Genomic DNA, 25,659 nt, shown 5'->3' on the forward strand with positions numbered 1-25,659 from the left:
AATAGAGTCTATATAAACTACTAGAATACTTTGATTCTAATATTTCTATTTTCTTATAGAAAAACAAGGTTATACTATAGAAAGCGCTTTCCTAGGTTGCTCCGCCCGGTCCGCTTCGCGGCGGCGTCACGCACACTCCGCCGAGCTCGCCGCGACGTGTACTTCGAGTTCTTTTCGCCGGGTCCGGTTTATAGTAACGTCGCGACGAATACGACAGATTATTACTCAAAACCGAATAGTCGAACGCACAGTAGCGAGCTCGTACTAACGTTGTTCTTCGTTAGTTTCGGATAGGGTTTACTTCGAATGCGCGACTCTGCGCTCTCTGTCTTTTCGGACCGTCTGTTCGAGGCGTAATACTTCGTTACGGCATTGCTACGACAGTTCTGTCCGTCAATTTCGGCCGGCACGCGCTCGGTGAACTCGCGCACCTGAGCGCCGAGTTTTCTAGTAGTCCGTCTCATACTCGACAGCGGGCGTAACGTCCATAGTAGGAGACTCACATTAGCGTAGCGGGTTTCAAGCGCAGTGTAACGGCGCGGTGACTACGCGGCGCGGCGCGGCGCGGCGGAAGTTGTAGAGAGTCGGAGGTGCGGCGAGAGCAGGCCGTAGATGCTTGCCCGGCGGGAGATGCGTAGTAATGGCATGAACGCTGCCTGCTTTTCGAGACCGTCAACCTCCACCTTATGCGAACCATTGTGATGACCACGATGACGTTATTCCCGTCTCTTCATCTGCTGCGACGCTACGCACGTTGGCGACAGAAGGAGGTCTTCTTAGCTTGGTCGTTGGTGATGGCGCACCTGTTTCATCCTCTTTTAGGAGGCGGTGCATGGGAGGGAGTTGTAACGGAGGAGCGCGGCGGCGGAGGAGTGCGGCGGCGGAGGAGTGTGGCGGCGGAGGAGTGCGGTGAGGGTCGAGAACGACGGGGGACAGCGGTGAGGTGCGAGAACGATGGAGGAGAGCGGTGAGGTGCGAACGACGGGATACAGCGGTGAAGGGCCATGACTCATAGAGTTCTCGGACAAAGACGACTCGTTCTTGTACGGTTGGTCGCCTTTGAGTGCCATTCAACTCCGTGCAGTCGAAGTCGTGATGGAAGGCCAGCGAGGGGTGTGGTGGGAATGGCGGGCAAATCGCGGACAAGGACGGCGCATAATCATCTTGTCGTTGGAAGCGAAGAAGCTACCTGGCCTGCAGCGAAGACGGCATGCGTCGGAGGCGGCGCGGATATCTGGTGGTTGATGAAGAGAGGTGGCACGGATACCTGGCGGTCGATGGGTTGAAGCGGAAAGGTTGTCTGATGCTTGCGTCGGAGACTTGGCAGGAAATGCGCATGCTGGCGGATGTGCTGCAGTGGAGAGTTCGCCCGAGCTCAGACTTGTGTTCCCGCTGTCGACGAGTCCATAGTGAGAGAGGAGAGATGGCAAAGCGTATAAAGATGAAAGATGTCGCCGGGAAAAAGAGTATGCCTTTGGCCGACAGAGAAAGCCCGCAAGCCTTGCGTCTTCCCTGTGAGGCTGCGATGCTCCACGCTCGACCGCACCACGCCGAGTCCAAAGTTAACATACGACTAACAGACTTCGAGGCATCGTCTCAGACACTGCGGGCTTCAAACATTGGAAGGTTATTAGATAGGGGAGGGAGCAATAAGACACCGCGGCAAGATGTGATGTTGCGACTGTTATCGTCGCGAACGTGGACAGCGGTGGTACAGCCGGAGAGCGCGAAATAAATTACCAGTACACAATCCATCATCTACAGCTGGTCCTCCCGGATCAAGATCTCACGGTTCAGATGTTCCGGACTCGCCGACTGAATGCCCGCAAGATGTAGCGTCAATTCCAGTTCGCCGAGCAGCGACTTCAACACATGGCTCACCCCATCTTCGCCTCCCAGAGCCAGGCCATATACGTATGGTCGTCCGACGAGACACATTTGTGCCCCGAGCGCCATTGCCTTGGCGATGTCGGCGCCATTGCGAATTCCGGAATCGAAGAAGATGTCGAGTTTGTCGCCGACGGCGTCGACGATGCGAGGAAGCATGCCCAGTGAACCGACACCGCCGTTGACCTGTCGGCCTCCGTGATTGCTCACAACAATCCCTTGCACGCCATGTTCGACGCACTTTCGGGCATCGGCAACCGTCTGAATGCCTTTGAGCACGATCGGCCCATCCCAATTGTCCTGCAAAAACTTGATATCCTCCCAGCCGTGGCTCAGACTGGGAAAGACCGTTCCCGTCCATTCCGATGCTGCCGTGTGCAAGTCTTGCTCGATTTCGACTCCGTGCTTGGCTTTGAACTTGGAGCGGAAGACTGGGTCGGAGAAACCGATAGCTACGCCAATGTTATCCGAGCGGAGGAATGGGTTGTATCTTTTCACCTTCGTCAGTGCATGCAGCCTGATTCATACTCGCTCTCCCGCACTCACCCATTGTCCATGTCCGATGGTCTCCAGCCGAGGATGTACGTATCCAAAGTGACAAACAGTGTCGTGAAGCCCGATGCCTTTGCTCGTTGAAGTATACTCGCCGTAATGTCGTTGTGTTCGTTGGTGGGCCAGTACAGTTGAAACCACCGCACTCCAACGCCATTCGCTTCGGCCACGTTTTCAATGCTTGTGCTGCTCGCCGTGCTCATAACATAAGGCACGTTCTCGCGAGCGGCGGCAGCAGCGGAGGCCAATTCACCCTCACCATGGAAGATCCTCTGCACTCCCACTGGGGCCACGGCGATGGGAAACGGATGCCGCTGACCGAGCACGTCGACGGAGAGATCAGGTAACCCATCCGTCTTGACGAGTCTTTGAGGCACAATCGACCACTTTGCAAACGCCTCGGAATTCTTTCTTGCCGTCTCACCGTCCCCGGCATTACCGACGACGTATCCTTTCGCCTCGGCTGACATTCTCTCCTCCGCCAGCGCCTGCCATTTGGTCGTTTGAAAGGTGAAGCGAGGTCGTTCGTAGCGCAGGCCTTTGTCGTAAATCTCCTTTTCGTACGCTACCGGGTCTTTCGGCGGCGGTGGAGCGACGCCATCTCGTCGACGCGCAACGTTCCCGACTACATGATATGCTTGACGGCCGCGACAGGATCTGCTGGCGAAACGGAACGGGAGATTCCCGGCAGGCCGAAGTGTTTTAAACATGTCTGCTTGGTGAAGGGGAAAGTTGCAGTCATCCACGCCAGCAATGGAATGTTGTATCAACAGGACGTCATATGTCATCATGTCGGCAAAGTCCAAGCTTGGATGCACGGCCTCACCACTTCGTTTTTGAGACGAGCAACATGTTGTTCAGCGCTCTGGGCACCGGACATGGCATCTTCTAATGCTTCACGCACTCCGGCATAAACAGAAAGTGAAACGGGACAGGCACAGGCCGTGAGTTCATCATGATGTACATAAACGAGCGCCACTACTTCTCGCCCGTCGCTTTCTCCTCCTCTTCATCATCAACAGTAGTACACCAAGGATGCTCCAGCACAGCCTGGATGCCAATCCTCCGCTCGACATCGCGATCGAGCATGCGCCGGATCAGATCAATGCAGTCCTCGCTCATCACATACGGAATCCTCAAGCTGTGATCCATGATTTCGTCAATGTTGTAAAAGGGATTCTCGCGAAACACCAGCGTGTACAGCGTGACGCCGAGGGCCCAGATGTCTTGCTCTTTGCCGCGGTAGGGGAGGCCGCGCAGGACTTCGGGCGCGGCGTAATCTGTCACACAAAACGTCAGCAGGCGCAGTAAGAAAAGTGACGAGGCAAGCCATACCAATAGTCCCGACAAAGACATCAAAAGGACCGCTCTTGATGTACGCCGCGCTGCCAAAGTCCACCAACTTCACCATCCCATCGCCGTCGAGCACGATATTCTCATCCTTGATGTCGCGATGCACGACCTTGGCGCGCACATGCAAATGCGCAATCGCCTCGGCCACCTGGACAAAGATCTTCCTGCACTCCACTTCGTCCATCCCCGACCGCATCTCAATGTAGTCAAAGAGATCCATGGGGACGGCGCCATGCGGCTCCATCTCGATGTGGTAATGCTCTTCATTCTCGAACCAGTCCATCATCTCGACGATGTTGGGATGCTGCAGGCCGTTGCGCAGGTAGTCGAGGACGTGGATTTCCAGCGGCACCGTCCCCAGCCGCCGGTCTCTGTGCCAAGTGTCGACGAGGATCCTCCGCTTGGTGACGTACTTGATGACCATCTTCTTCGCCGCCGCCTTCTTGTACCGCGCCAGCTTCACCTGTCCGTATGCGCCTTGCCCCAACTCCTCGAGGATATTAAAGTCCTCGATGAGTTTCTTCTTGATCCTCTTCACCCCGGCGGCAATCATGTTGGTGGATGGGTGCTCAAAAGGCTCTTCATCGGATGTACTGGCCTCGCGATGCAACTGCTGATCGAGCAGCGGAGATGAGGGGACGTTGCCATCGTCTTTGATCGGAAGGCCAGCAGGCAGGGGACTGGGCATCTCGGAGTCGCCTCGCACTCTGCCGACTGAGCCTGGAGGAGGCTGTTGAGGAGGCGTACCCGGTCGACTCATCATTGGCGCCACGGGTCCAACGCCATGATGCACGGCGTGGAGTTGTCGGGAGTAGGTGATCCACAGAGCGTAGACAAGCTCACTCGTCGGTACATGCTGTCCAGATTCGTCTTCTTCCACAATGACGCCCCCTTCAAGCTCCCGGGCGTTCAAAACCACCCTCATCTGAACATCGACCATGATTTCCGCCCCATCTCGATGCCGCGCAGGGAGACCGCTGGGCCGGAGGAAGATCTGGGCAGCGTCTTGCTTTCCCTCTCGCAACGCCAGCAATGCTCTCGCCCGTCGAAAGGAGTGCTCGGGGATGACGATTCCGTCTTGTAGCTCGGTCTTGTCCTCTTCCGTCATCACATGCAAGACATTGCTGAATCCCGGGATCAAGTCGTCGACGGACATGTCATCAAGATTGGAGTAGCCAAATAGCGCCGAGGTGAAGACCGAGTTACTGCTGGTGATTCGCATCGTCGAGGATTTCAACACGATAATCCCTGCGATGTTGGGGAGGGAGGTGATTCGTAATAGGTTCTCGGTGGCGGTCTGCTCGACGGTAATGGGGATCGAGATGCTGTTGCTGGTGCGGGCCGTGAATCCGCGTAGCTGTGCAATGGCTTCATAATCGACTGCGCCAGTGTTTGTTCCTTGCAGTTTGGGGAACGCGGGAATGAGTCGCTTGACATCGCTGCCGTTGCGTACCCTTTCTATCCCCCAGATTGCGTGCACATCCCCGGTCCCACGAAGCACGCTGCCAATCTCATCGATGGTAAGGTAGGCAACGTCCTCGGCAATCTCTTCGAGAACCCAGATGAGCCCGCCACTCTTCTCCTTGACCCAGAGGGACGCACTACCTGTAGAGCCGTCTCTTTTGCGAATAGGCACCACGTCACCACAAAGCAATACTCCCCGACTCCTGTGATTGGCGTGGTAGGGATTGACGGGCGGCGGCGGCGCAGGCTTTGCGGGCGGGCCTCCACCTACACTCTTACTCCTGCGAGATGCCATGGAGTACCGTGAAGGGGGTTTCGAGAGCAGTTTCGCTGTGATGCCATTCCCCAGGGCACCCGCCAAGTTGCTGCTGGGTGGGGGTGGGCTCGTCCCGTTTGGCGAAGACTTGGAAAGCTGCAACTTTGTGGTCGTGCTGGGGTCGGGGGCTCGTAATCTCTCGGCGAGCCACTTCCTCCGTGACTCATCAATAACCTCCATAATACCGAGCTTCCTCACTTCCGCACGTGTCACGCCGAAGACAAGACACGCGAGGTCGTTCGCGGCCGTGATGGTCCAGGGAGACTCGGCATCAGTAGTGAAGATGGCTTGTGCTTGATTGTTTCTGTGGCCGTGTGGCGCACGATCGGTGATGCTGGAACCACTACGGGCTGGAGGCGGGGGTCGGAAGGAGGTGGTGGAGTGATTGGTGGTGTGATAAGGCTGTGCTAGCGCTTCGGTGAGCCTGTGTTCCAGCGAGTACCCGGCCACGTCGGTGTATGTGCGCTTGAGCGCGGCGCGTTGTGGTCGCTGCGTCTGCGTTGGCGTCCCGGCCTCCGGTCCCGGTGTCAACACCTCCGTGTCTTCAGCCGTCGTCACTTGAGATAGACAGTAAGGATCGGAGACGCCATCAACTTGCGCCGAGTCCCCCGGACGGTCGTACGTGGTAGGAGACACGGTAGTCTCGCTCACACCCTTTTCGCCTTCCTGCTCCTGAACCACGGGCAGGGAGTTGGAGAAGGTGGTGTGAGGGTTAGGCGTGCGATCTTGAAACGACTGCTCAAAGACGTTGTCATTGGCCGAGTACGCCGGCCCAGTCAAGGGGCCGGGTCCGCTGATGCCGAGACCGGCAGCGCTGGCCACCAGGCCATCCGGGTCCATCATGTTGGCCTTTTGCAGCAACTCCATCATACTGAGCAGCTCCTCATCGCCCGCCAATTTCGCCTGTGCCGTTGCTATTCTCGGTGTCGAGGAGGCCCAGCTGAGTCGTTCCCGCATGAAATCGATACTGCGCTTGAGCACGTTCTGTCTGTTGCGAAGACTGTCGCTCCCCTGATGCGCAAAGGAGAAGGAGTGGAGGGATTCGGAGGGGAAGCGAGTGAGGTCTTCGCCGAGTTGGAGGCCAGGAGTGGCGGGGCCGGGGGAGGCGTGATGGAAGGATGAGGAGCGCGAGGGCGATGGCGAGATGGGGGGAGAGGAGGGGTCTTGTGGGCGCAGCTGAGGGGATGAAGAATTTCGAATGGGTGGTTGTTGGGGGTTTCGTATACGGCGGAGGCCGGTGTCTATGTGTGAGGAAAGCATGGGAGATCTGGTAGTGGTCAGTTGCGGAACAAACATTCACGTGCAGGGTGCATAGGCAGCAAGCATGGGCAGAGCTTCCACGACATACCTCGCCAAGTTATCATATCCCCCGTCGCCTGGCTTTCCGGCTGCGACATGAAGTCGATCTCGTGCTCCGGGGACATCGTCGCTGTCGGAAGAGGGATTCGCTATGCGGGTTTTGGGGAGCTGGATGATGGGAGGCGGCAAGCGAGTGGGGGTCTTGGGATCTACGGAAGCTTCATGCTGTGTCAGTGGATGCGTGAGCAGGTCAGGCGGTGAAGGGAAGTGGACATATGAGTGGAGGAGAGAGGGCAGATGACTCGGGCGTGAGTCGAACACCAAGCAACGCACCTCCATGTTGCCCATCGCCAGACGGCGAAGTCATGCTCCCGCAGCAGCGGAGAGGTCGGCAAACGAGTGAGGCCGGCGCGTCTGGCGCTCTGTTGCTGGGCTCACGTGCGGCGAGGGAGGGCGAAGGAGGTGGAAGGGAGCGAGGCGGGCGGGAATGACAGGCGGTGCGGCTTCGTGTCCTCCTCTATCCCATGCATCTGGACCGCGTCTCTATCGTCTATGTGGTGGAATGTGGCCGTGTCGCGCAAGAATAGGAGAGAAGGGGGGGAGGGAAGGAGCGAAGGAATGTGTGTGTGTGGACTCGATACGGGCGAACCAAAGCCATCGTCGGTGGTTGACGACCTTTCCCCCGCCAATACCGGCGCAATGGCCCGCGCCGCCCCACACTTTTCTCGACTTTTTCCACGGGCCGATGCATTCATCAATTTAACATTCTTAGGTCAACGGGAGATTGCTGCATGACGCAGTCCGCAGGTACAAAAGATCCATGGCTGATACTACCTTGCAGCCATCCCGTGAACATGCACCCCAATTTCAGCCTCGCGTGACTCACGCCGCCGCGGGGTAGAGTTAAGTACAGTCGCCCTTCTCCATCTCTCCTCCTCTTCCCCTTCATCAACCATCATGCCTCCCGGTCCCTGGCCCAACGGCGCCCAAGCCGCCGTCTGCCTCACCTTTGACAACATGGGCGAGGCAGCGGACCTCAATCGCAAGCTCTGGCCCTCCTCCCAAGCCATTGGCTCCCACTTCACCGTCACCAAAGTCATCCCCCTCTTCCTCGACATGGTGCGCAAGTACGACATCCCCATCACCTACTTCGCCGAGAGCTGGAACCTCGGCGTCTACCCCGACACCATCACACGCATTGCTGATCAGGGCCACGAGGTCGCGTGGCATGCTTGGCAGCACGAGGCGTGGGGCTCGGAGTGCAAAGAGGAAGCAGATGAGCGCCGAAACTTCGAGAGGAGCTTTGGAAAGGAAGAGGGGATTGCTGGCTTCTTGGGTGCGGGTGGCAGGGACGAAGGCAGCAAAGTGAAGCGATATCGCGGCTTCAGGCCCCCGGGTGGCAGCATACATGGCGAGCGGACGTTGAAGATGTGCCGGGAATTCGGCCTGGGCTGGATCAGTCCGGCGGCGGAAGAAGGCGCACTTGTCCCCTTGAGTGATGGGCAAGACTCGATCGTCGTTTTGCCATTCCGATGGTCGACCGTGGACGCCTACTACTACATGGAGCAATTCTCGAAGCTGAGGGAGTCAAAGGGTGTATATCCTGCCGAGCCTCAAACTTCCGACGTCCTGATACAAAGCTTCCGCGAGCAGCTCGACGAGACGATCGAGAAGAATGGCTTCTTGTCTTTTCTGTTCCATCCCTTTCTTCACGACCCGGAAGATCGACGGCAAGCTATGGATGGCTTCTTGCAGCATCTTGCCAAGCTCAGAGACGAAGGTAAGATCTGGCTTGGGCGAGGGAGTGAAGTGGAGCAGTGGATTCGCGAGCACCCGACTGTGGTCGACAGTGATCCTCAGTGGGACAATTCAACCTGGATGTGAGGGCCAATGCTTCATCCTTATGAAATCATGAAGACAGCAGTGTGCTATGCAGCTAAAAGTTCGTCGTTCTCGTCAAGACACCTCTCTTCCTGCTGCAATCTTTACTCCAAATCATCACTGCGTCACCGTACACCTCATCGCATCCGAATACCGCGGTAACTCCTCTACCATCCCCGGCGCCGGCATGTCCCTCACCCCCAACTTCTTATGAATCGCCGCGGCTGTGGTGTCCAGCAAGCCCTGCAACGCCATCGACCACGGCACCGTCGTGCTCCACGCCTGCCCGCGCATCAGCGGCGTGTACTCGCCCGACGGACTGCAGCGCAGCAGCATGGCGTATTGCCACGGGTTGTCATCGCCGTCGGGAGAGACGCAGCGGGGTCGTGTGCCGTAGACGATTTCATAGGCGTCGCGTTGAGCGCCGGAGGAGGGGAAGAGGACTAGCGCATTGGCTGGGAGGGGTGTGTTAGAGGGGTTGTTGCTCTTGGTGATCACGTCCAGAGCAGATACACACCGAGTATGCGTCGCCTTAGCTCGTCATCGCTGAGACTTGTGCGTTCGGTGGTCTTCTTTGCCTTCTTGGGTGACAGCGTGGCCGTGGGCGAGGGTGAGGGCCGAGAGGCAACTGTGGTGCCCCAGAGGCTGGAAGCTGGCATTGGAGTGAGATTGGCGAACAGGCGATAAGCAGGAGACGGGACGATGAAGGAGACTGGGTTGGGATAGGCAAGGTTGTTGTTGAGAAGCGTCACGTCCGACAGATCAGGGTACGCGGGTGACTTTAACTAACGAGGATCAATCGTGCATAATCATGCCCAAGAGGATCGCATTCATCATCAACCAGATACCTGAACGACTGCCACTTATCGGCGTCGATCAGCCCAACACGGAGACGTTAGACTTTCCCGGCAAGGCTGAGGCGTTTAGCCGATATCTCTTCAACTGCCTCGTCCAATGGTTGATCCGCTTGGCCCAGTCTCTTATCTGCCCGCTCTATCAACGGTGATAATGGCCATCCGCGGCCCTATCCTACACATCTCCGGGGAAATGCACCAGGTCTTGTTCCTGCGCGAATAATGTGGCGCTCTCTGTAGACGGGTGCAAGGATGTATACTGATAGTGCTTGAGATCTTCGTATCCGCTTGTTACAGCCTTGTGAACGCGTCACATATGTCGCGCTATATCCAAATGACCATGCCTCCCATCTCCAAATGGTGACCATCCAGACTCCAACCACTCATGCCCATTCAAATTGCGCCAAAATGGTGTCATATTCACATAAGAGCACACCCGCCACTCCTCGCGCGTCTTCTACGCCCTCCACCCACGCCCGACCCCGGCGTACCCGCTCCATCCTCCTCATCCGCATGCATCATTTGCGCCTCACGCACCCGGCGTCGTCGCCTTCTGCTTCCCGCTCCCCCCGCTCCCGCCTCCTCTTGCGCCATCATGAACTCCGCCCACTTCCTCTCCAGCCGCCGTGCAGACAGGAAATCACCACGCATGACTCTCTTGGTGTGCTCTTCCACCGTGGGCTGGTAGTTGTAAAAGCACTTCAGGTTGACCACCTCGGTGGGATATGATGTGCTCCTCACAATGTGGAGGCGTGGCGGAGGTGTGACGGGGGATGGCAGTGTTTCTACAGACGACGCGGCGGACGATTCGGTGGTACTCTTGTCCAGAGGAGGCAATTCTACCGCGTGCGTGGTGACGGAGAATTCGGCATTGCGGGAAAGCACCTCCCTCACGCCCGTCCACGTAACATTCTGGCAGTCGTACGCAATGAGTCGCAGTCCGGTCTTGGGTAGGAAGAGGCCTTGCTTCTCTTGAACCAGCGTTCGTGGAGCACGTCGTCGCACCATTGCAGCTGCTTCGGTGAGGACGAGATCGGAGATGCGCGTGTTATCCATCTCGAGCGAGCGAAGGTTGGTGCAGGATTGAAGCAAGGGAAGCATTCCGGTGTCGCCAAGATTCTCGCAATATGATATACTCAGATGCTGGAGACCCTTGGCGCAGGCGGCGCCTGCGAGACTGTGCAGCATCGCATTGGTGAGTTCGTCCAGCTCTTCCAGATCGAGGTGTGTGAGGTTGGGAGTGGTGGGGAAGAGCTCGGTGAGCATGGTGTCAACAACACCATGACATTTGGACAACTGCAGGCCTTCCAGTTCGGGCACGTTGCCAACCAACGTACGCAATCCCTTGTCGGTGATGCCTCGACACCGAGTCAGGTCGAGATGTTTGAGCTTGCGGGGAGGCACGATCGGCCTGCCCGTCAGATAGTCCACTTCGCTGTCTTTGCCTTCCATCAGCACGGCGAGTGCTTCGTCGGTGAGAGACTCGCAATTCATCAGCACGAGCCGCTCCAACGAGTTGCGCAAGAAGATTTGGTGGGCAAAATCAACATCATCCCAACCACGGATCTCGCTCGCACGCAGGTCGGTCAGATTGGGGCAGCCGGCGATGACTCTCTTCAAACCGGTCGTGTCCACGTTGTTACACCAGCTGACCGACAGAAATTCAAGTCGGGGACAGTTGGCGGCAATGATCTTCATGGCCGAATTAGTGGTGCCCGCCAGACCGCACAGATTGATGTGTACAAGACGGCTGTTGTTATACAAGAAGTTGTGTATGGACGTCCGGTCGATGCGGCATCCTTCCAGGCAAAAGTTCTCGAGGTTTCGACACGCGTCTGAAAGTCCTCGGGCGTGCCATCGTTCACGAAGCTGCACACAGCCCCGAAGGTTCAAATCACGCAGGAAGGGACCGGCAGAAGTGATGAGGCTGACTAGAGCATCGGCGGGGATGTGTTGGTAGAAGGAAGCAGTGTCTAGCACCGCCCACAGTTGACCATCAAAGCACATTTCATGCCAGGACTTGGAGACGGAGGAGCATCGAATCACCTCACGGGGGTCGAGATAGCTCAATATTCCCATCCGGAGTTCCGAGGGCAGGTCTCGCCAGAAGTTGAAGTCTCTGAGGGGCTGTGCGGGCTTGGAGATGGGCCGCGAGAAGTAGTCTTCATCCACCTCGGCAATTCCGGCCTCGAGAGGGGACTTTGGGGTGGGCCGGAGATCCACTGGTAGCGTAGCGGTGTTCTTTGCTTCGGCAGAGATCAAATGTATCACCCGGGCGCGTTCATCGCGGGAAGTCAGGGCGATTCGGGGGGTGCTGGTGCCGGATGTTGGAGCGGTATGGAAGTAGGAATGCTCGTCGGAGAGGGTGGGAGTGTACGGAGGGCTGAGGAGGGAAGGAGCGGAGGAGAGGGAGATGCAAGAGATGGAGCCCTTTCCGCTGCCATTGTAGCCACGAGCATTGGCGTGGCCCGCACGTGAGAGGGATTGGGAGGAAGAGATGCGTTGTAGTCCCGCGAGCAGCCGCGCTCTGCCCTTGAGTTTCCTCCGAGGCTGCTCTTCGAAGGGCGGAGGTATGAGCCGGGAGGGGCTCTGAGGGGATTCGTCGGGCGGGGAGAGGGGTTGGACGGAGATGGACGCCATCGAGCCGTTGGCTGTCTCGGCGGCCATGGCGGGGCGGAGGGTGGGAGAGGTTGAAGGGACGCCGATGGACGGAGGAGAGGAACGGGGGTGGATGAGCAGTGGAGAGGTCGAAGGGAATGGCGGATCTAGGTGGATGGAGGGATGTGTCGTGCGAGAGAGCTCATGGAGAGATCATCGGTCTTGCGGCGGCGGCGGCGGCAGCGAGTTGGCTTGGTGGGGCTGGCTTGGTTGGTCAGCTGGGAGCTGGGCACGCTGCGGCGGCAGGAAGAAGCGTTGCCTACGCCGAAGAGTGTGCGAGAAAGAAGGTCGTTGGAGGAGCACACGTGCTGGGGGATGTGTCCAGCACGTCTGCCACTGTCTCTTCTTCCGACGGGTAATGGAATGGCAAGCACTGCCGCGGTGGAAGAAGGTGAGAGTGGGGGCCCGTCCCTTATCGCTATCGTCTCGTGGCGGCCCGGGGTCTGGATGGTGGGGAAGCGGTCAGTGCGCCGCTTGCCGCATGCTGTTTTCAACGCTCCACCCAACCCTCAGACGGCTGAATATCCTACGCTTGTGCAGGAAACGGTCGAGACGGGCAGAAGATGGGCAAGGAGGAGAGGTGAGTGTCAAGACTTTTGGAATGGCGGAAGGATGCAAATGCCGTGGAAATACCGCCGTCCCTGCCAGCCAAGGCTGGTCGAGTCGGTCAGTGTCTCGGCCAGCTCCCCACCCCTTCGGCAGCCTCCACTACTGCAGGGCACGCGATGCAACGTGCTGCTACCACTCGCCTTTTCCACTCCATTCTGCTTAGCTTCGTCGGGCCCTCCACCACACGGCAAGCCATCCAGACCCTGGCGCGCTCTTTATGCCTGGTGGCGTGTATCTTTCTCCAAGGCACTGCGTCTCAGTCCTCGGCCGGCCCGACTTGCCAGTCCATTGAGCCAACCATGCGGGTGGGACTGACTGTTGGTGGTCTGACGCGGATCTGACACTGTAAGCGCGAGGGCTGCTCGAAGCTGCACGCGACCAGTCCTCCAGCAAAGAAGCTGCGGGTAAAGTGGACGGCGGACAGTCACAACCGTGGTAAGCTTCGTGACTTACGAATCATTCCCTCTGTACATATGCCCTCATGGGGCTGTACGAGACGACACCCGGCATCCCACGTGATCTTCAACTCTATCGTGTTGGCAATTGCACTCCACCGTACCACGGGCACTTGATTTCGCAAGGCGCCGCGGCCCAAACCGACGTCGTGACCGTGTTTGGTGATGGAATCGGACCTGCGCTTTCGCCGATATTTTAACTTGACTGTTTCTCAGCCCCAGCATCCACAATTCTCACCCACAACTGGAACGAGCACCAGTGATTCCAATGCAAATGGCGGTCGTGCACAATTAAGATATGTTCTGGCTTACACGATGCTATGTAAGCATGAGGTAAAGTATCAGCCGCACGCTCCATCGTTGTATATGTATACCGCCGCGCCTGACGTTCATCAATTCAAACATCGCAATGGCGCCCTCTCTCACCATTCTAGAGCTTGCACAGTCCATTCTCAAGGATGCCACCGTCCTAGATCAACACTTCCAATCGCATGGCCTCCCCCAGCCCTCCTTTGACAAGGATGGGCCCAGTATGGTCGCTTTCCGCGATCCCGAAACATCACAGGCCCATGAAAGGCTGCTGTCGTCGACCAAGGCTCTGCAACTACTCGCTCGAGGGCCGGTGAACGCGATCAATGTCCCTCATTGGATGGTATGTAGCACATGCCCTTAATCTACCGCACTCCGCCAACCTACTCTGCACAGGCAACCAACGCCGCTGCGATATCGGTGATTGACGGCTTCAACATCTCTGAGCGTGTTCCTTTGGATGGCCAAGTGTCATACGAAGAACTCTCGACGGCCGTGGGCATTCCTCGCACCGATCTCAAATCCATCTTACGGATGGCCATGACCGACTTTGTCTTTCATGAGCCCAGCCCGGGGTTCGTAGCCCACACCGCGGCGTCGAGAGTCCTCGTAGACAGCCCTCTCGCTAGAGCACTGGTCAAGATAAACATCGACGAAATGATGCCAGCGATGAGCAAGGTAGATGAGGAGCTCCGAACTTCGGCATGCAAAATCCCACTGACATCAGACAGCTCCGAGACGCTCTGCTACAGCACCCGGGCTCTCAAGAACCCCAGCAATCAGTATGGTACCGGGATGTGGTGTTGTGACATACTGATACGAGGCAGGCACGGTCGCTCGAGAACAACGCGAAGCTTCCCCTTTTCGATGAACTGGCTGCCCGTCATCCAGCTCGCGCGGCCACTTTCGCGCGGGCAATGGAAAACTATGCTTCCAGGATTCCTGCCAGCATGGTAACAAGCGCAGTGGACTGGGCGAGCTATGGTGAGGCAGTGGTGGTGGATGTCGGCGGAGGCAAAGGACCTGCGGCAATCGCCCTAGCACAAGCGTTCCCCAAGCTGAACATCATCGTGCAAGATCTAGGGCATGTCTGTGCGCAAGGTCGCGAGCAGCTCCCCGAAGATGTCAAGGGCAGTGTGAGCTTCGAGGAACACGACTTCTTCACGCCACAACCGATGCGAGACATCGATGTCTTCTACATCCGCGCCGTCTTCCACAATTGGCCAGACAAATACTGCATCGAGATCCTCCGCAATCTGATTCCCGGCTTGAAGAAGGGCTCGAGAGTCGTGATACAGGATCCCATGTTCCCAGAGAGCGGCAAACTCTCCCCCTTTGCGGAAGAGTTCGCCATGTGAGTGTCGGATATCATCGCATGATACTGGAATCTCCATTACTAACGCATGCCGACAGCGCTGGCGATCTACGGATGATGGCTTTGTTCAACTCTCACGATCGAGAGGTGAAGGAGTGGGTGGAATTGGTCGCAAAGGCTGATCCGCGGTTCCAATTTCGCCATGTCGGTTCACTAGTCAACCCAGTGAGCAAGATGGGGACTTTCGAAATCACTTGGCAAGGATGAGATAGTACTGTGTCGTATGATAAGTTTGCTCTCGTTCGAAGAGGTGAATTCATGGTTGTGGACTTCTCTACACACATTTTCCACTATTCGCCTTGACTAGTTTCCTCATCCGACCAAGCCTGTTGTTGAAATTGCTGGTTAGCTGAGGACGGAGACCGCGATGCTGTGGCATCGATCGAGGCCGCGAGGCTAGCGCTGAGCGCGACAAGGCTGCGGACGCGCGACATCTTGCTGCATGTGGAAAGAGGAGCCCGACCAATGTGATTGATGTTTCGTTCATTGCTGACCTTTTGGTGGTTTTAAGTCCTCTACAAAGACGGTGCACTTGTGACACCGAGCTAGCCCGTCACGTGGAGTGGACGATTTCACTACAAGGCTGTAACTCTACTCCCGCTACACTCCTCCTCTGCCGAATGCATCCTGGACTACTCGACCCTTGCTCTCCCCTGCTTCACGGTAGTCTCCCATACCTCGCCTTGACGGTCGTGTTGACAAGATCGTCCCTTGCCCCTAAAAACCACTCGTTGTCTTCACTCGTGCCGATGCTCAGCTGATGAGTTATCGTGCCCCCACTTGGCCCTTCGCATTCCAGATTGCAAGTGCCGATATCCTCGAGATCCGGCACAACGGTGCACTGGAGGTAGACAGGTTGCTTGTAGAGGAAAGACATTGTATCAGAGCGAACGGTACGTGACAATGAAGAGCGTATCGAGCAACATCCCTTTACTTATAACGACGGTATAGGTGCAGGCATGTACAGGTACTTCTGGATCCTCCCTGATATCGCGTAGAAGCTTTATTTGAACCCGCCAAAAGCTTGTGGCGGCCCTCAATACACCGCCTTGACAATCGTATTCACAAGACCAAAGCTCTTATCAGCCCCCAAGTTCCACTGATTATCATTGTAGGGGTCGATGCTCAGCTGTGAAGTCGGTTTCTCCTTCGACCCTTCAAGCCCCTCGCACTCCAAGTTGCACGTTCCAATATCACTGAGGTCCGGCAAGACGGCGCACTTGAGGTAGGCGGGAACAGCGGACTTGACAATCATCGTCCCCGAGCGCGGGTCCTCGAGATCGATGTAGTCGCCCACGCGAGCCTGGCCGTCTGAAGCGTTGCCTTGAGGCGCAGCGGCGATCATCAGGTTGGTTGTTCCTGGCTCGATGGTGTACTCAAAAGCATCAGTGCTGCCGACACTAAAGAAGGTGTAGCATGGACCGGCTCCCGGCTGGAGGCAGGGAAAGCCTGGAGAGAGAAACTTCTGGACGACCTGGGCCTCGAGTCGGAAGTTTACGTTGGGCAGGCATAGAGATGTGCTTGCTGTGTCCGCGCTGCTCGCGAGTGTAAAACACGTGCCGGCCACGAGGATGTTGCGAAGGAAAGGCATTGTAGAACTCGGTGAGGGAATCTTGTGTCAGCAGCCCTGATCGCCGACCTGACCGATGATGGTTAATATGCTATAACGACTAGGCAACTGCATAAAGGCAGGTAGGTGTAGGATCGCAAGGCTAGCATCTCCCCCACACTCGCCTATAGGGTTTATTGGATGCGCGCAGGAGATCGTCCACCGTTCTACCTTTACAGCTTTATACGCTTTGAACGACCAGGTTGGCCAGGGGAACTAGTCGGTCCTCGACAAACGCACGAGTTCGTGGTGCCGAGCCATGTTGGACGTCGGCGGCGCCAAGTAGCTTAGGAATATGCAGCATACGGTACGATCCAACTTGCAGGCTGCGCAGCAAACTGCGCTGCTCTCACTTCGGATCCCCGCTTTCTGTCTGTTGATCTTTGCCAGTAGCGTTGGGATCCTCCTCGTCGTCAAGCAGATCAAACTTCCTCAACCACGGCCCTTTCCACATGCAAAGAACGATGCAGGCGAATCCAAAGAGCGCCAGGAAGCTCGCCGTTCCCCATACCCAGTTGATCCCGATCTTCTTGGTCCAGGGCTCGTAGAAGAATTGCACCGCGACGGCCAAGCCGATACGCCAAACATTCAACGCGGCTCCAACCTCTTGGGGATCTGATGCTGGTCAGCAGGGATTTCAATCAACACAGATAGCGTGACATACAGTGCTTCCAGATTTCAATAATGTAGTTGACTGTCGGTGGCAGGGAAGCCACGGCAGAGAAGACCAGCATACATTCGCCGACTGCAACGACAATCCAGTGCCAATGGGATTGAACCGCAGCGCCAAAGACACCGTAGCCAATGGGGCCGACGATCAGGCCTGGGATCCAAGAGGGGTACAGACGGTACTCGCCATGCCAGACGCCACCGTTCCTTTTCTGCAGTCACAATGGCAGTCGATCGTTGAGGAGAATACCGTAGACGACGCCCAGAATTGCGCCAATCCACGCCGCAAAGTAGAAATTGGCGACTTCCAGTGGAGCAAACTTGTAGCCGCCTTGGGAGACGGGGAGTTGGAGGATGAGGGGCAGTTGCACACCGGCCATGATATACCAACCGTACTAGCGGGGCTCGTCAGTTGTGGTCAACGATGAGAGAATGATGCACACCTACCGCAAAGGTGGAGAATATTCCACAGAGCACGGTGACTGGGCTGAACCCAATGGCCACGACAGCTTTGAGAGATTTGGGAATACTCTTCACGGAATTTGCCGGAGTTACGCGCGTGCCGGGCAGGAAGAGCGCACGCCTCCGTCCCAGCCAAGAGTCTGGCAGCTCCTTGTGTGCCAGCGGACGATTGGCCGAACATCCCATGCTGTTTCGTCGCAGAAGAGAAATATGAGGACAGCGGCCAGTCCATTGGCACCAACAGTCCACCAAAAGCACACCGGCCAGCTAACGAACTCGACGATGTAGCCGGAGAAGGTGGGACCGGCCAGCTGGGCAATCATGTAGACGGTGGAATATACGGCAAAGATTTTGCCACGTTGGTGGAGGAAGAAGAGGCGAAAAGAGGCCGGCCACGAACCTGGAGGCGACGAAAGAGCCATAGGATGTAGCCTCCGTACTGACGGCGGACCAGATGGAGGTGATGGCGAGGAAGACCATGCTCCAGAAGCAGCAGGACATGACTCCGAAGACGCGCACGAGAGGGACAGGCAGGATCGATCCGATGACTATGCCGCCGAGCACGGCCGAGACCTGGGCGTATTGTCAGTAACATGTGTCGTTCATACGTTGATGGAGCCGTTCACTTACAGAGTATGCGGCGCGCGTGGATGTTGTATGCCATGTCTTGGCTTGCTCCGGCGTGGCTAGCACGTTGGCAACAGCGGTTGCGATGCCCGTGAAGGTGCTGAAGATCAAGATGGTGAAGATGCTGATTTTCTTCAGCATGGACCAGTTCTGGGGCACGTTCGTGTCAATTTTGCACGGTTTCTCTAACAACAGATTCAGCTCACCAGCGGATCTCTTGGATCGTCACTGGGTTGCGGGATGAGGGTAGAGTGCTTCTTATCCACCTGCTGCTCCTGAGACATGCCGCGCTCCGGGTCGGAGTTGAAGTCGACTTCGGCTTCATCATCCTTGACCTTTTCCTCACTCGCTCGTGACATTTTGTCGGTTTGGCAGTTTGTTCTGCGTGTCGATATGTGATGTTGACTCTTCCTGGAGAGCACACCAGCTCAAACACAAGGGGAAAAAAGACGCCATCTGAAGCGGCAAGGACTACTCATTTCAAAAGGCGACGATCGTTGGGTCAGATATGACGACGCTGGTCGAACATGCAGCCGACACAGCCGTGCTTTTTACGCATCGCACGAGGGAGGTCGTCAAGCGACCACACGACGGCGCGAGCTGATTGGCTCCCCCACAGACACTCGGAAGGGAGCGTGCCGCCTTCACGCCTCCTCCACGAGCCGCACGAGAGCCTGATCGGCGATTTCCTGCGTCTCCGCGATCAGGCTCTCACGTGCAAGCCTCGCCGGTATCCTCGGTTTTCACGACCATTGTCTCATCCCGTCTCTGTCATGGCGAATTGTGTACGTGTTTGTTGATTTCGAGTTTCATCTCGCGTTGCTGGTTCTTCATTTTACTGCAGCTCTCGCTCGTGCCGACGATCCGTCGCCTCCTAGTCCATTGGCAATCTCCAGCTCCAACCATCCCTGCAGAAAGCCATGGCCCGGTCGTAGTGGTCTCCTCTTACTCAGGCGGAATTGTCATGCAGGCACCTCCACCTTTTGGCTTTCCCTTATAGCCGGATCTTGCTGATGTGTCAATGTTCGTTAAGTAACAGAAGCCCTGCCAACACAGTCTGCACGGAGAGAAAGACTACCTTATGTGAAACGTATCGCGAACGAGTCACGAAAACAAGATCCAATCCCCGTGCAATTCGCTAGCGCATGCTCTGCTACACATACAGCCCAACTGCACCCGGTCCTCATCTAGTCTTTTTCTACGTGCTCATTCAGGAAAGCAGGCCCCCTCATAGTCTAGCACGCGGGGGATCAACCGACACCTAGTCCTCCATCACCCCCTCCGTCCACCGGCGCGCCGCAGTGGTGGCGAAGAATCGAACGTCGACATCCTCGTCCTCCATCAACTTCTCCAGCACCGGCATCACTTCCCCCCGCACCAACTCCTCTCCCTTTGCACTGCCGGGGAACTCCCCTCCATCCTTCTCGAGTTGCAGGATCGTGGCGTTGGGTGGGGAGTCGGGAAGGCGTTTGAAGATGTCAATCAGAACCGCATACGATTTGGCGACGTTGAAGCGGATATTGGGAATCGGATCGGAGGTGAGTGATTGAAGGATGGGAAGGACCGAACGAGCGAGCACGGAAAGTGAGAGGGCGGGCGCGAGAGTCTAGCAAGGTGTCAGCAATGCATTCATCATGAAACTCCAAACAAGCAACCACTCACCGAGACCGCAAAGCATGTAGTCATGCGATACAGATAGTTGGGGTGTTCCGCCATTGCCGCCACCTTGGGCACAATCGCATTCTGCGCCCACTCCACTCCAAACACCTCCGTGAGCTTCTTCAGGTTCTGCGTGCTTGCCTCACGGATGGAGAAGACGGTGTCGCCAAGCCATGACATGCAGAGTGCGCTGAGCTTGTCGTCGAAGAATTGCACGCCGAGCTGGCTGGCGAGCAGAGGGACGTACTGGATGATGGCGAGCCGGACACGCCATTGTTTGTCCTCTGCAAGCTGCACTATAGCCGGCAGGAGGGACTGGGAGAGGAGGTCGACGCCGATGACATCATTGACCTGATCCAACTTCGAGATGATGTTCAGACGGACGTCGGGAAAGTCGTCTTTGAGCATTTGCAGGAACATCGGCAACAGATGTTCAATCGTCTCTTGTGCGCCAAGAATCGGGGCGAGGCCGCTGATTTGGTTGCCGAATGCGGCGCGAACGTGCTGGGATGAGTCGGTGACGAGCTCTTCGATCGCCGGCATGATGTCGCGAAGAAGGGTTTGTTGGTCGACCAACTTGCAGAAGCCTTGCTGGTGGTTAGCTTGGATCGGACGTATGCCTTACACGACAGTAGTGTACCTGGTATTTGCCCCGCAATGGCACTCCGGACCTCCGCCTCAGTGTCCTTCAGCAGCTTCACAAAAGCCGGGACCAAGTCTCTTGCCACCACCTCCTCGTCCACTGCCAGGGCAACCTTCTCGTAGCGGTCCGCCACCATGTATCGCACTCGCCAACTCTTGTCTTCGAACAAACTGCGAAGGGAGGTCACCAGGACACCATGGCTGCTTTGCTGATCTTTCGGGATGGCCTCGGCAATGGCAATGAGCACTTCGACGGTGAGTAAGCGGACGCTGTCCTGATCGTCGGCCGCCAGATGTTGGAAGTTGGGAATCATCTCATCAATGACCACCGGAGTGGGCATGTTTTGCACAAACTTGGCGAGGTTTTCCGCCGCTTTCCTCCGCACCATGGGTGTGTCATCATGCACGAGCTGCGCAAACTGCTGTCGAAGGCCTTCCTGGGACGCCTGCGAGACGCGGGGGTAGGGAGTGGTGTAGAGGCCGGTGGCGGAGATTTTGGATGTGAACCAGTCGGCTTTGGAGAGGCGGACGACGAGGGGGATGAAGTATTGTTCGATGTGTTCGGGTTTCAGCTGGGCGCAGATCTTGTTTAATGATTCGACAGCCTGAGAGGTGGGTTAGTTGGTAGTCTTGCGGCGTTGCAAGAAGATGACACACCTTGTCCCGCACCAGAGGCTCCTCAATGGTCGCGAGGTTCTCAAGCGGGGATAGCAGGACGTAGCCATGTTCGTTGCCGCCCACATATTCCACAAAGTTCCCCAGCTCGTCGCTCAGAGCAGTGAGCACTTCGTCTTCGTCCTCGACAGATTCTGAAAGGCGGTGAGTGTGGAGTGGCACAGCATTGGGACGAGCTCATACCATCAAGAAAAGGGATCAGCTCCTCTCTCGTCCGATCGGGTCCAAGAGCGAGGGCAATGGTCGACAACCTTCGAATGGCATTGAGTCGGAGGAGGACGTCATCATGCTGTAGGCGAGTGTCAACAATTCCCTTCCAATGCGGGCAGATGTTATGCGCTGCCGTTGAGACATACTTTCAATTCATCAATGAGAACCGCAATCGGGTAGAGCTCGTCACTTTGGCTCTGGTCGTCCATGTTTTGGTATGAGGAAGGGCAGGGATGGGTGTAAAGAGCGGACGGCCCTGATCAAGGCCTCAGAGGCTGTGATGGGCTCGGTTCGTCCGCGGGGTTGCGTGGTCGTGTTTGGGGTGTAGTGGGATGAGCGCGAGGGCGGAGGAGAAGTCTGGTACACGGTTAGCTCGCATCGCAATGAGCCCGTCTCTCATGCCCAGGCGACTGGTGGTTGACGTTGGGCTGTGAATGCGGGAGCGGCAATAACTCCGCCCACGTATCTGCCTGCACGTGCTTGGGGACACACTCACGAATCGGTGGCAGCCGTTGAGTAGAGAGGGCGTATCTGCCGCGAGAGGATGCGGTGGTATTGATGTGCGAGGGGAGTGGGTGTGGTTGGGGAGAGGGCGGGTGGAGGTGTTGTTGTTGCGTGGGAAGGAGGGAGGGAGATGCGGAAAGCTGCACCTTCCGGAGTGGGACTTTTCGTCTGTGGCGCATGCCCGCACGCACGAGCCACACTTGGAGGGACAACCACCGCCAGCTCCAAAAAATTCACAGTCATTCACAACGGCCATTGAGAGCGAGGCTGATGCTGATTGCCGTCTTCCTCTCCACGTCGCATTCGCTCGACAGTATACACCAGCTAGGATTCTTCCATACCCTCGCAAACATTTCCCCGGAACACCGGCGCCACAAGCCGTGGCCTTCTGACTCCTCCCGTGACTCAAATCTCACCGAACCGCCTCCTCTCCCACCTGTCCCTCCTCTGGCCTGACCAAACCGATCGATTGCGCGCCTTGTCAGGCGCACCGCCCATCACAAGATGCCCACCATCGGCGTCAATAAGGATTCGCTCTACCAATATCTCGGCAAAAGCTACACCAAGGATGAATTCGACGAACTCTGCTTCGAATTCGGCCTGGAGCTCGACGAGGACACGTCCGAGTCCAAACGGCCGATCGGGCCCGATGGAGTTGAAGAGCCGGCACAACTCAAGATCGAAGTGCCCGCCAATCGCTATGACATGCTGTGTTTCGAGGGCATTGCCATGAACTTGAACGTCTACCTGGGCCGCGAAAAGATGCCGGAGCTGAAGTTGAGCAAGCCCAAAGACATGATCACCGCATACATCCGCCCCGAGACCGAACAAATTCGACCCTACTTCTCGTGTGCGGTCTTGCGCGGCATCAAATTCACCAAGGAGCGGTACGAGTCTTTCATTGCGCTGCAAGATCGTCTCCACCAGAATCTGGCGCGGCAGAGGACATTGGTCTCCATTGGAACCCACGATCTGGACACGATTGAAGGGCCCTTCTCGTACGAAGCCTTGCCTCCGGAAGAGATTGTCTTTGCGCCTCTGAACCAGACCAAGACGATGAATGCGGCAGAGATGATGGAGTTCTACGCAAAAGACAAACACCTCTCCCGCTACCTCCACATCATCCGCTCGTCGCCCGTCTATCCCATCATCTACGACAAGAACCGCACCGTCCTTTCCATGCCTCCAATCATCAATTCGAATCACTCCAAAATCACTCTCGACACCAAAAACGTCTTCATCGACATCACCGCCACCGACAAGACCAAGCTGGAGATTGTCAATCAAATCCTCGTGGCAATGTTCTCTCGTTACTGCGAGGAACCCTTCACCGTCGAACCGGTCAATGTGGTGTCGGACCACAACAATGAGACCCGCGTTACGCCCGACCTCTCGCCCCGCGCCACCCAAGCAAGCGCGGAATACCTCAACTCTGTCTGCGGCCTCAACGAATCGCGAGAATCGCTCAGCAAACTCCTTTCCAAGATGTGTCTTCAGGCTCGCCCATCGCCGTCGGACAACGACAAGCTCGACGTCCTCATCCCCGTCACGCGAGCAGATGTGCTGCACGAAGCAGACATCATGGAGGATGTGGCGATTGCATACGGCTTCAACAATCTCCCACGCCACTTCCCGGGCACATCGCACTCGGTTGCAGCCGCTCTACCCATCAACAAGCTGGCAGACATTGTCCGACTCGAGGCAGCCATGGCAGGCTGGGCGGAAGTGATGCCTCTGATCCTCTGCTCACATGACGAGAACTACGCCTGGCTGAACAAACCTTCCGACAACGGCGAGTGCGTGCGGCTTCAGAACCCCAAGACTGCCGAGTACCAGATTGTCCGCACGTCTCTCATTCCCGGCTTGCTCAAGACGATTCGCGAGAACAGGAACCACGCGGTGCCGATGAAGATCTTTGAGGTGGCGGATGTCGTCTTCAAGGATATGAAGGCCGAGCGCCGTGCGAGGAATGAGAAGCATTTTGCCGCCGCATGGTACGGGAAGACGAGCGGGTTTGAGCAGGTGCATGGCTTGTTGGACCGCGTCATGCAAATGTTGAAGAGCGCTTTCATCACCAAGGAAGAAGGCCTGGAGAATGCCGAGGTGGAGGGGTACTGGATTGAAGAGGTTGACGGTATGTTCTGCTCGCTTCCGAGGGCTAGCCATAGACTAACGACGTGACCAGATCCAACTTACCTCGCCGGCCACGCTGCTGCCATCTTCCTTGGCGTGGATGGCAAGGCAAAGCGCATCGGAACGTTTGGCATCTTGCATCCGAGGGTGTTGCAGAAATTTGAGCTTCCCTTCCCCACCAGCACGCTGGAATTGAACATTGAGGTGTTCTTGTAGGCCAGCGCAACTGTTAGTAGATGCCCGGAATTAGAATCCATTTACCTTCCACCGCCTTCATCCCAAACTTATCGTGATACCATTGCCTCGTGTCCCGTGCAGTAATGCCGAGATTGGCCACGACAAACACCACCGCGCTCGCCAATGTCCAATTGACCCATGCACCTTTCGGTGCAGCAACCAAGGCGAGAGAGAGGTAGATGAAGCATTCGGCCGTGTAGTGAGGAGCGATGAGTGAGTGGAATGCGGGATGTTCCGGGAGTTTGTATTGACGAGCCGATCCCTTGTCGTCCTTCGCCTTCGAGTTCTTTAGATCGTGAAGATAGACATGGCAGTCGTGCTGGAAGCCGGATGCGAGGAGAAAGATGAGTACAGAGAGGATTGTACGGAGAGATGGGGCGTGGAAAGAGAAATCGGCCCTGGTGAGTGTGTGGGATTGCAATGTTGCTGGGTTGTTAGTTGGCGGGCTTCTCAGATGTCAGAAGGAATGTACTCACGGACGCCCTCGATCCAGATGGCCATACTCGTGGCCGTGTAGAAGAGAAGGCCTAAGAGCCAGTGGCCAATCCACATGATTGACTTGGTGCTGCTTGATGCAGACTGCAACGACCGGCATTCATATAATCTTCTCATGCCTTGTGCAAACATCATGAGCCATGCCACTTCGACTTGTTGGACGGACATGGATCCTTTCCGCGGATGCATGATGAATGCAGTATCCCCGGAGCGAGGGAATACAAGCCACGAGATCAGCCATGCAATACTCAGCCCACCAGAAAGGTAGTAAAAGCTCGAAAACCAGGAATGCGAGACCTGCCAAGTTGCGACATGGTCAAGAAGATGAGCGATAATGTTGGTGGCGGTCTTGCCTGGCCTCTGCTTCTCCTCCTCAACACTCGCGGGCACGGATGATGACGGGGATGCCGCTCGAGGACCGTATGCAAGGAAGCGAGTGCGAAGAGCTGGTATGACGGAAACGACAACGACCTACCGTCCCATCAGCACCTCGTGCGGCGTGCATTGAGCAGTCTGTCTCACCGCCAATGCTGCAGCCAGGTAACCTGCACGAAGAAGTACTACCAGGTCCATTGTTGAAGTCTCTTGATGGGGCACTTCAGCAGTCGGGTCGAGTAGGACCTAGTACATGCTTCGTCGCCACGCTTCGACCCGTCGAGTAGGTACGTATTTGTGTCGCCGGTCGACAACACGAGAAGTTTTGTCGAGATCTATGCCTTACGGCG

At 56.7% G+C, this 25,659-nt stretch overlaps 11 protein-coding genes across 12 annotated transcripts; 3 read left to right on the forward strand and 8 right to left on the reverse strand.

Annotated features, from left to right (window-relative positions):
- Nucleotides 1-1,758: 1,758 nt before the first annotated feature.
- Nucleotides 1,759-3,149, reverse strand: BDY17DRAFT_246418 (FMN-dependent dehydrogenase-domain-containing protein; the record flags this gene model as incomplete). Its single annotated transcript, XM_033730724.1, has 2 exons — nt 1,759-2,377; nt 2,434-3,149. 2 exons carry the CDS (start codon nt 3,147-3,149, stop codon nt 1,759-1,761), a joined length of 1,335 nt encoding a protein of 444 aa, XP_033592982.1.
- Nucleotides 3,150-3,417: 268 nt separating this feature from the next.
- BDY17DRAFT_245448 (uncharacterized protein) lies at nt 3,418-6,868 on the reverse strand (the record flags this gene model as incomplete). Its single annotated transcript, XM_033730632.1, has 2 exons — nt 3,418-3,719; nt 3,775-6,868. The coding sequence occupies 2 exons, from the start codon at nt 6,866-6,868 to the stop codon at nt 3,418-3,420; spliced, it is 3,396 nt and encodes a 1,131-aa protein (XP_033592983.1).
- A 775-nt stretch (nt 6,869-7,643) lies between these two features.
- On the forward strand, nt 7,644-8,859 carry BDY17DRAFT_78663 (uncharacterized protein). Its single transcript, XM_033738697.1, has one exon. The coding sequence runs from the start codon at nt 7,829-7,831 to the stop codon at nt 8,753-8,755; it is 927 nt and encodes a 308-aa protein (XP_033592984.1). The 5' UTR covers nt 7,644-7,828; the 3' UTR covers nt 8,756-8,859.
- Nucleotides 8,860-8,869: 10 nt separating this feature from the next.
- BDY17DRAFT_307899 (uncharacterized protein) lies at nt 8,870-9,411 on the reverse strand (the record flags this gene model as incomplete). Its single annotated transcript, XM_033735152.1, has 2 exons — nt 8,870-9,207; nt 9,270-9,411. The coding sequence occupies 2 exons, from the start codon at nt 9,409-9,411 to the stop codon at nt 8,870-8,872; spliced, it is 480 nt and encodes a 159-aa protein (XP_033592985.1).
- A 416-nt stretch (nt 9,412-9,827) lies between these two features.
- On the reverse strand, nt 9,828-12,631 carry BDY17DRAFT_78666 (uncharacterized protein). Its single transcript, XM_033738698.1, has one exon. It carries the CDS (start codon nt 12,271-12,273, stop codon nt 10,027-10,029), a length of 2,247 nt encoding a protein of 748 aa, XP_033592986.1. The 5' UTR covers nt 12,274-12,631; the 3' UTR covers nt 9,828-10,026.
- Nucleotides 12,632-13,248: 617 nt separating this feature from the next.
- On the forward strand, nt 13,249-15,282 carry BDY17DRAFT_78668 (S-adenosyl-L-methionine-dependent methyltransferase). The gene is made up of 5 exons (XM_033738699.1): nt 13,249-13,980; nt 14,034-14,315; nt 14,369-14,419; nt 14,465-14,991; nt 15,051-15,282. Exons 1-5 carry the CDS (start codon nt 13,738-13,740, stop codon nt 15,217-15,219), a joined length of 1,272 nt encoding a protein of 423 aa, XP_033592987.1. The 5' UTR covers nt 13,249-13,737; the 3' UTR covers nt 15,220-15,282.
- A 643-nt stretch (nt 15,283-15,925) lies between these two features.
- On the reverse strand, nt 15,926-16,678 carry BDY17DRAFT_291470 (uncharacterized protein). Its single transcript, XM_033732670.1, has one exon. The coding sequence runs from the start codon at nt 16,601-16,603 to the stop codon at nt 16,049-16,051; it is 555 nt and encodes a 184-aa protein (XP_033592988.1). The 5' UTR covers nt 16,604-16,678; the 3' UTR covers nt 15,926-16,048.
- On the reverse strand, nt 16,679-18,998 carry BDY17DRAFT_351323 (uncharacterized protein). Its single transcript, XM_033738206.1, has 8 exons — nt 18,586-18,998; nt 18,383-18,529; nt 18,153-18,325; nt 18,013-18,063; nt 17,738-17,939; nt 17,548-17,685; nt 17,286-17,502; nt 16,679-17,242 (listed from the first exon to the last, which is right to left on the reverse strand). Exons 1-8 carry the CDS (start codon nt 18,736-18,738, stop codon nt 16,971-16,973), a joined length of 1,353 nt encoding a protein of 450 aa, XP_033592989.1. The 5' UTR covers nt 18,739-18,998; the 3' UTR covers nt 16,679-16,970.
- A 518-nt stretch (nt 18,999-19,516) lies between these two features.
- BDY17DRAFT_78757 lies at nt 19,517-22,449 on the reverse strand. 2 transcript variants are annotated; one of them, XM_033738701.1, is made up of 7 exons: nt 22,062-22,190; nt 21,712-21,922; nt 21,539-21,644; nt 21,338-21,489; nt 20,679-21,285; nt 20,042-20,625; nt 19,517-19,985 (listed from the first exon to the last, which is right to left on the reverse strand). In XM_033738701.1, the coding sequence occupies exons 2-7, from the start codon at nt 21,772-21,774 to the stop codon at nt 19,641-19,643; spliced, it is 1,857 nt and encodes a 618-aa protein (XP_033592990.1). In that variant the 5' UTR covers nt 21,775-21,922; nt 22,062-22,190; the 3' UTR covers nt 19,517-19,640. The 2 variants fall into 2 exon arrangements, with proteins under 2 accessions (XP_033592990.1, XP_033592991.1); XM_033738702.1 differs by lacking the exons at nt 19,517-19,985; nt 20,042-20,625; nt 20,679-21,285 and having other exon boundaries at nt 21,403-21,644; nt 22,062-22,449.
- Nucleotides 22,444-24,654, forward strand: BDY17DRAFT_78765 (beta subunit of phenylalanine-tRNA ligase). The gene is made up of 2 exons (XM_033738703.1): nt 22,444-24,203; nt 24,255-24,654. The coding sequence occupies exons 1-2, from the start codon at nt 22,574-22,576 to the stop codon at nt 24,416-24,418; spliced, it is 1,794 nt and encodes a 597-aa protein (XP_033592992.1). The 5' UTR covers nt 22,444-22,573; the 3' UTR covers nt 24,419-24,654.
- On the reverse strand, nt 24,341-25,626 carry BDY17DRAFT_78755 (uncharacterized protein). Its single transcript, XM_033738700.1, has 3 exons — nt 25,457-25,626; nt 24,916-25,405; nt 24,341-24,865 (listed from the first exon to the last, which is right to left on the reverse strand). Exons 1-3 carry the CDS (start codon nt 25,505-25,507, stop codon nt 24,432-24,434), a joined length of 975 nt encoding a protein of 324 aa, XP_033592993.1. The 5' UTR covers nt 25,508-25,626; the 3' UTR covers nt 24,341-24,431.
- Between the last annotated feature and the right edge of the window lie 33 nt (nt 25,627-25,659).

Source organism: Neohortaea acidophila, assembly GCF_010093505.1.
Source record: "Neohortaea acidophila strain CBS 113389 unplaced genomic scaffold BDY17scaffold_2, whole genome shotgun sequence".
Classification (NCBI taxonomy): Eukaryota; Fungi; Ascomycota; class Dothideomycetes; order Mycosphaerellales; family Teratosphaeriaceae; genus Neohortaea; species Neohortaea acidophila.

Bases quoted from the DNA above. Each gene is read 5' to 3' on its own strand.
- BDY17DRAFT_78663 (XM_033738697.1), top strand. From the start codon at position 7,829: ATGCCTCCCGGTCCCTGGCCCAACGGCGCCCAAGCCGCCGTCTGCCTC.
- BDY17DRAFT_78755 (XM_033738700.1), bottom strand. From the start codon at position 25,507: ATGGACCTGGTAGTACTTCTTCGTGCAGGTTACCTGGCTGCAGCATTG. The intron at 25,406-25,456 runs GTGAGACAGACT...ATGGGACGGTAG, and splicing joins ACCTGGCTGCAGCATTGGCG to GTCGTTGTCGTTTCCGTCAT. The intron at 24,866-24,915 runs GTGAGTACATTC...CTAACAACCCAG, and splicing joins CATCTGGATCGAGGGCGTCC to CAACATTGCAATCCCACACA.
- BDY17DRAFT_78668 (XM_033738699.1), top strand. From the start codon at position 13,738: ATGGCGCCCTCTCTCACCATTCTAGAGCTTGCACAGTCCATTCTCAAG. The intron at 14,316-14,368 runs GTAGATGAGGAG...GACATCAGACAG, and splicing joins TGATGCCAGCGATGAGCAAG to CTCCGAGACGCTCTGCTACA. The intron at 14,420-14,464 runs GTATGGTACCGG...GATACGAGGCAG, and splicing joins CTCAAGAACCCCAGCAATCA to GCACGGTCGCTCGAGAACAA.
- BDY17DRAFT_78666 (XM_033738698.1), bottom strand. From the start codon at position 12,273: ATGGCCGCCGAGACAGCCAACGGCTCGATGGCGTCCATCTCCGTCCAA.
- BDY17DRAFT_78757 (XM_033738701.1), bottom strand. From the start codon at position 21,774: ATGGACGACCAGAGCCAAAGTGACGAGCTCTACCCGATTGCGGTTCTC. The intron at 21,645-21,711 runs GTATGTCTCAAC...ACTCGCCTACAG, and splicing joins TTCTCATTGATGAATTGAAA to CATGATGACGTCCTCCTCCG. The intron at 19,986-20,041 runs GTGAGTGGTTGC...ACACCTTGCTAG, and splicing joins CTACATGCTTTGCGGTCTCG to ACTCTCGCGCCCGCCCTCTC.
- BDY17DRAFT_291470 (XM_033732670.1), bottom strand. From the start codon at position 16,603: ATGCCTTTCCTTCGCAACATCCTCGTGGCCGGCACGTGTTTTACACTC.
- BDY17DRAFT_78765 (XM_033738703.1), top strand. From the start codon at position 22,574: ATGCCCACCATCGGCGTCAATAAGGATTCGCTCTACCAATATCTCGGC. The intron at 24,204-24,254 runs GTATGTTCTGCT...CGACGTGACCAG, and splicing joins CTGGATTGAAGAGGTTGACG to ATCCAACTTACCTCGCCGGC.
- BDY17DRAFT_351323 (XM_033738206.1), bottom strand. From the start codon at position 18,738: ATGTCACGAGCGAGTGAGGAAAAGGTCAAGGATGATGAAGCCGAAGTC. The intron at 17,940-18,012 runs GTGTGCTTTTGG...GCGACGAAACAG, and splicing joins TCGAGTTCGTTAGCTGGCCG to CATGGGATGTTCGGCCAATC. The intron at 17,243-17,285 runs GTATGTCACGCT...CCTGCTGACCAG, and splicing joins TATTGAAATCTGGAAGCACT to CATCAGATCCCCAAGAGGTT.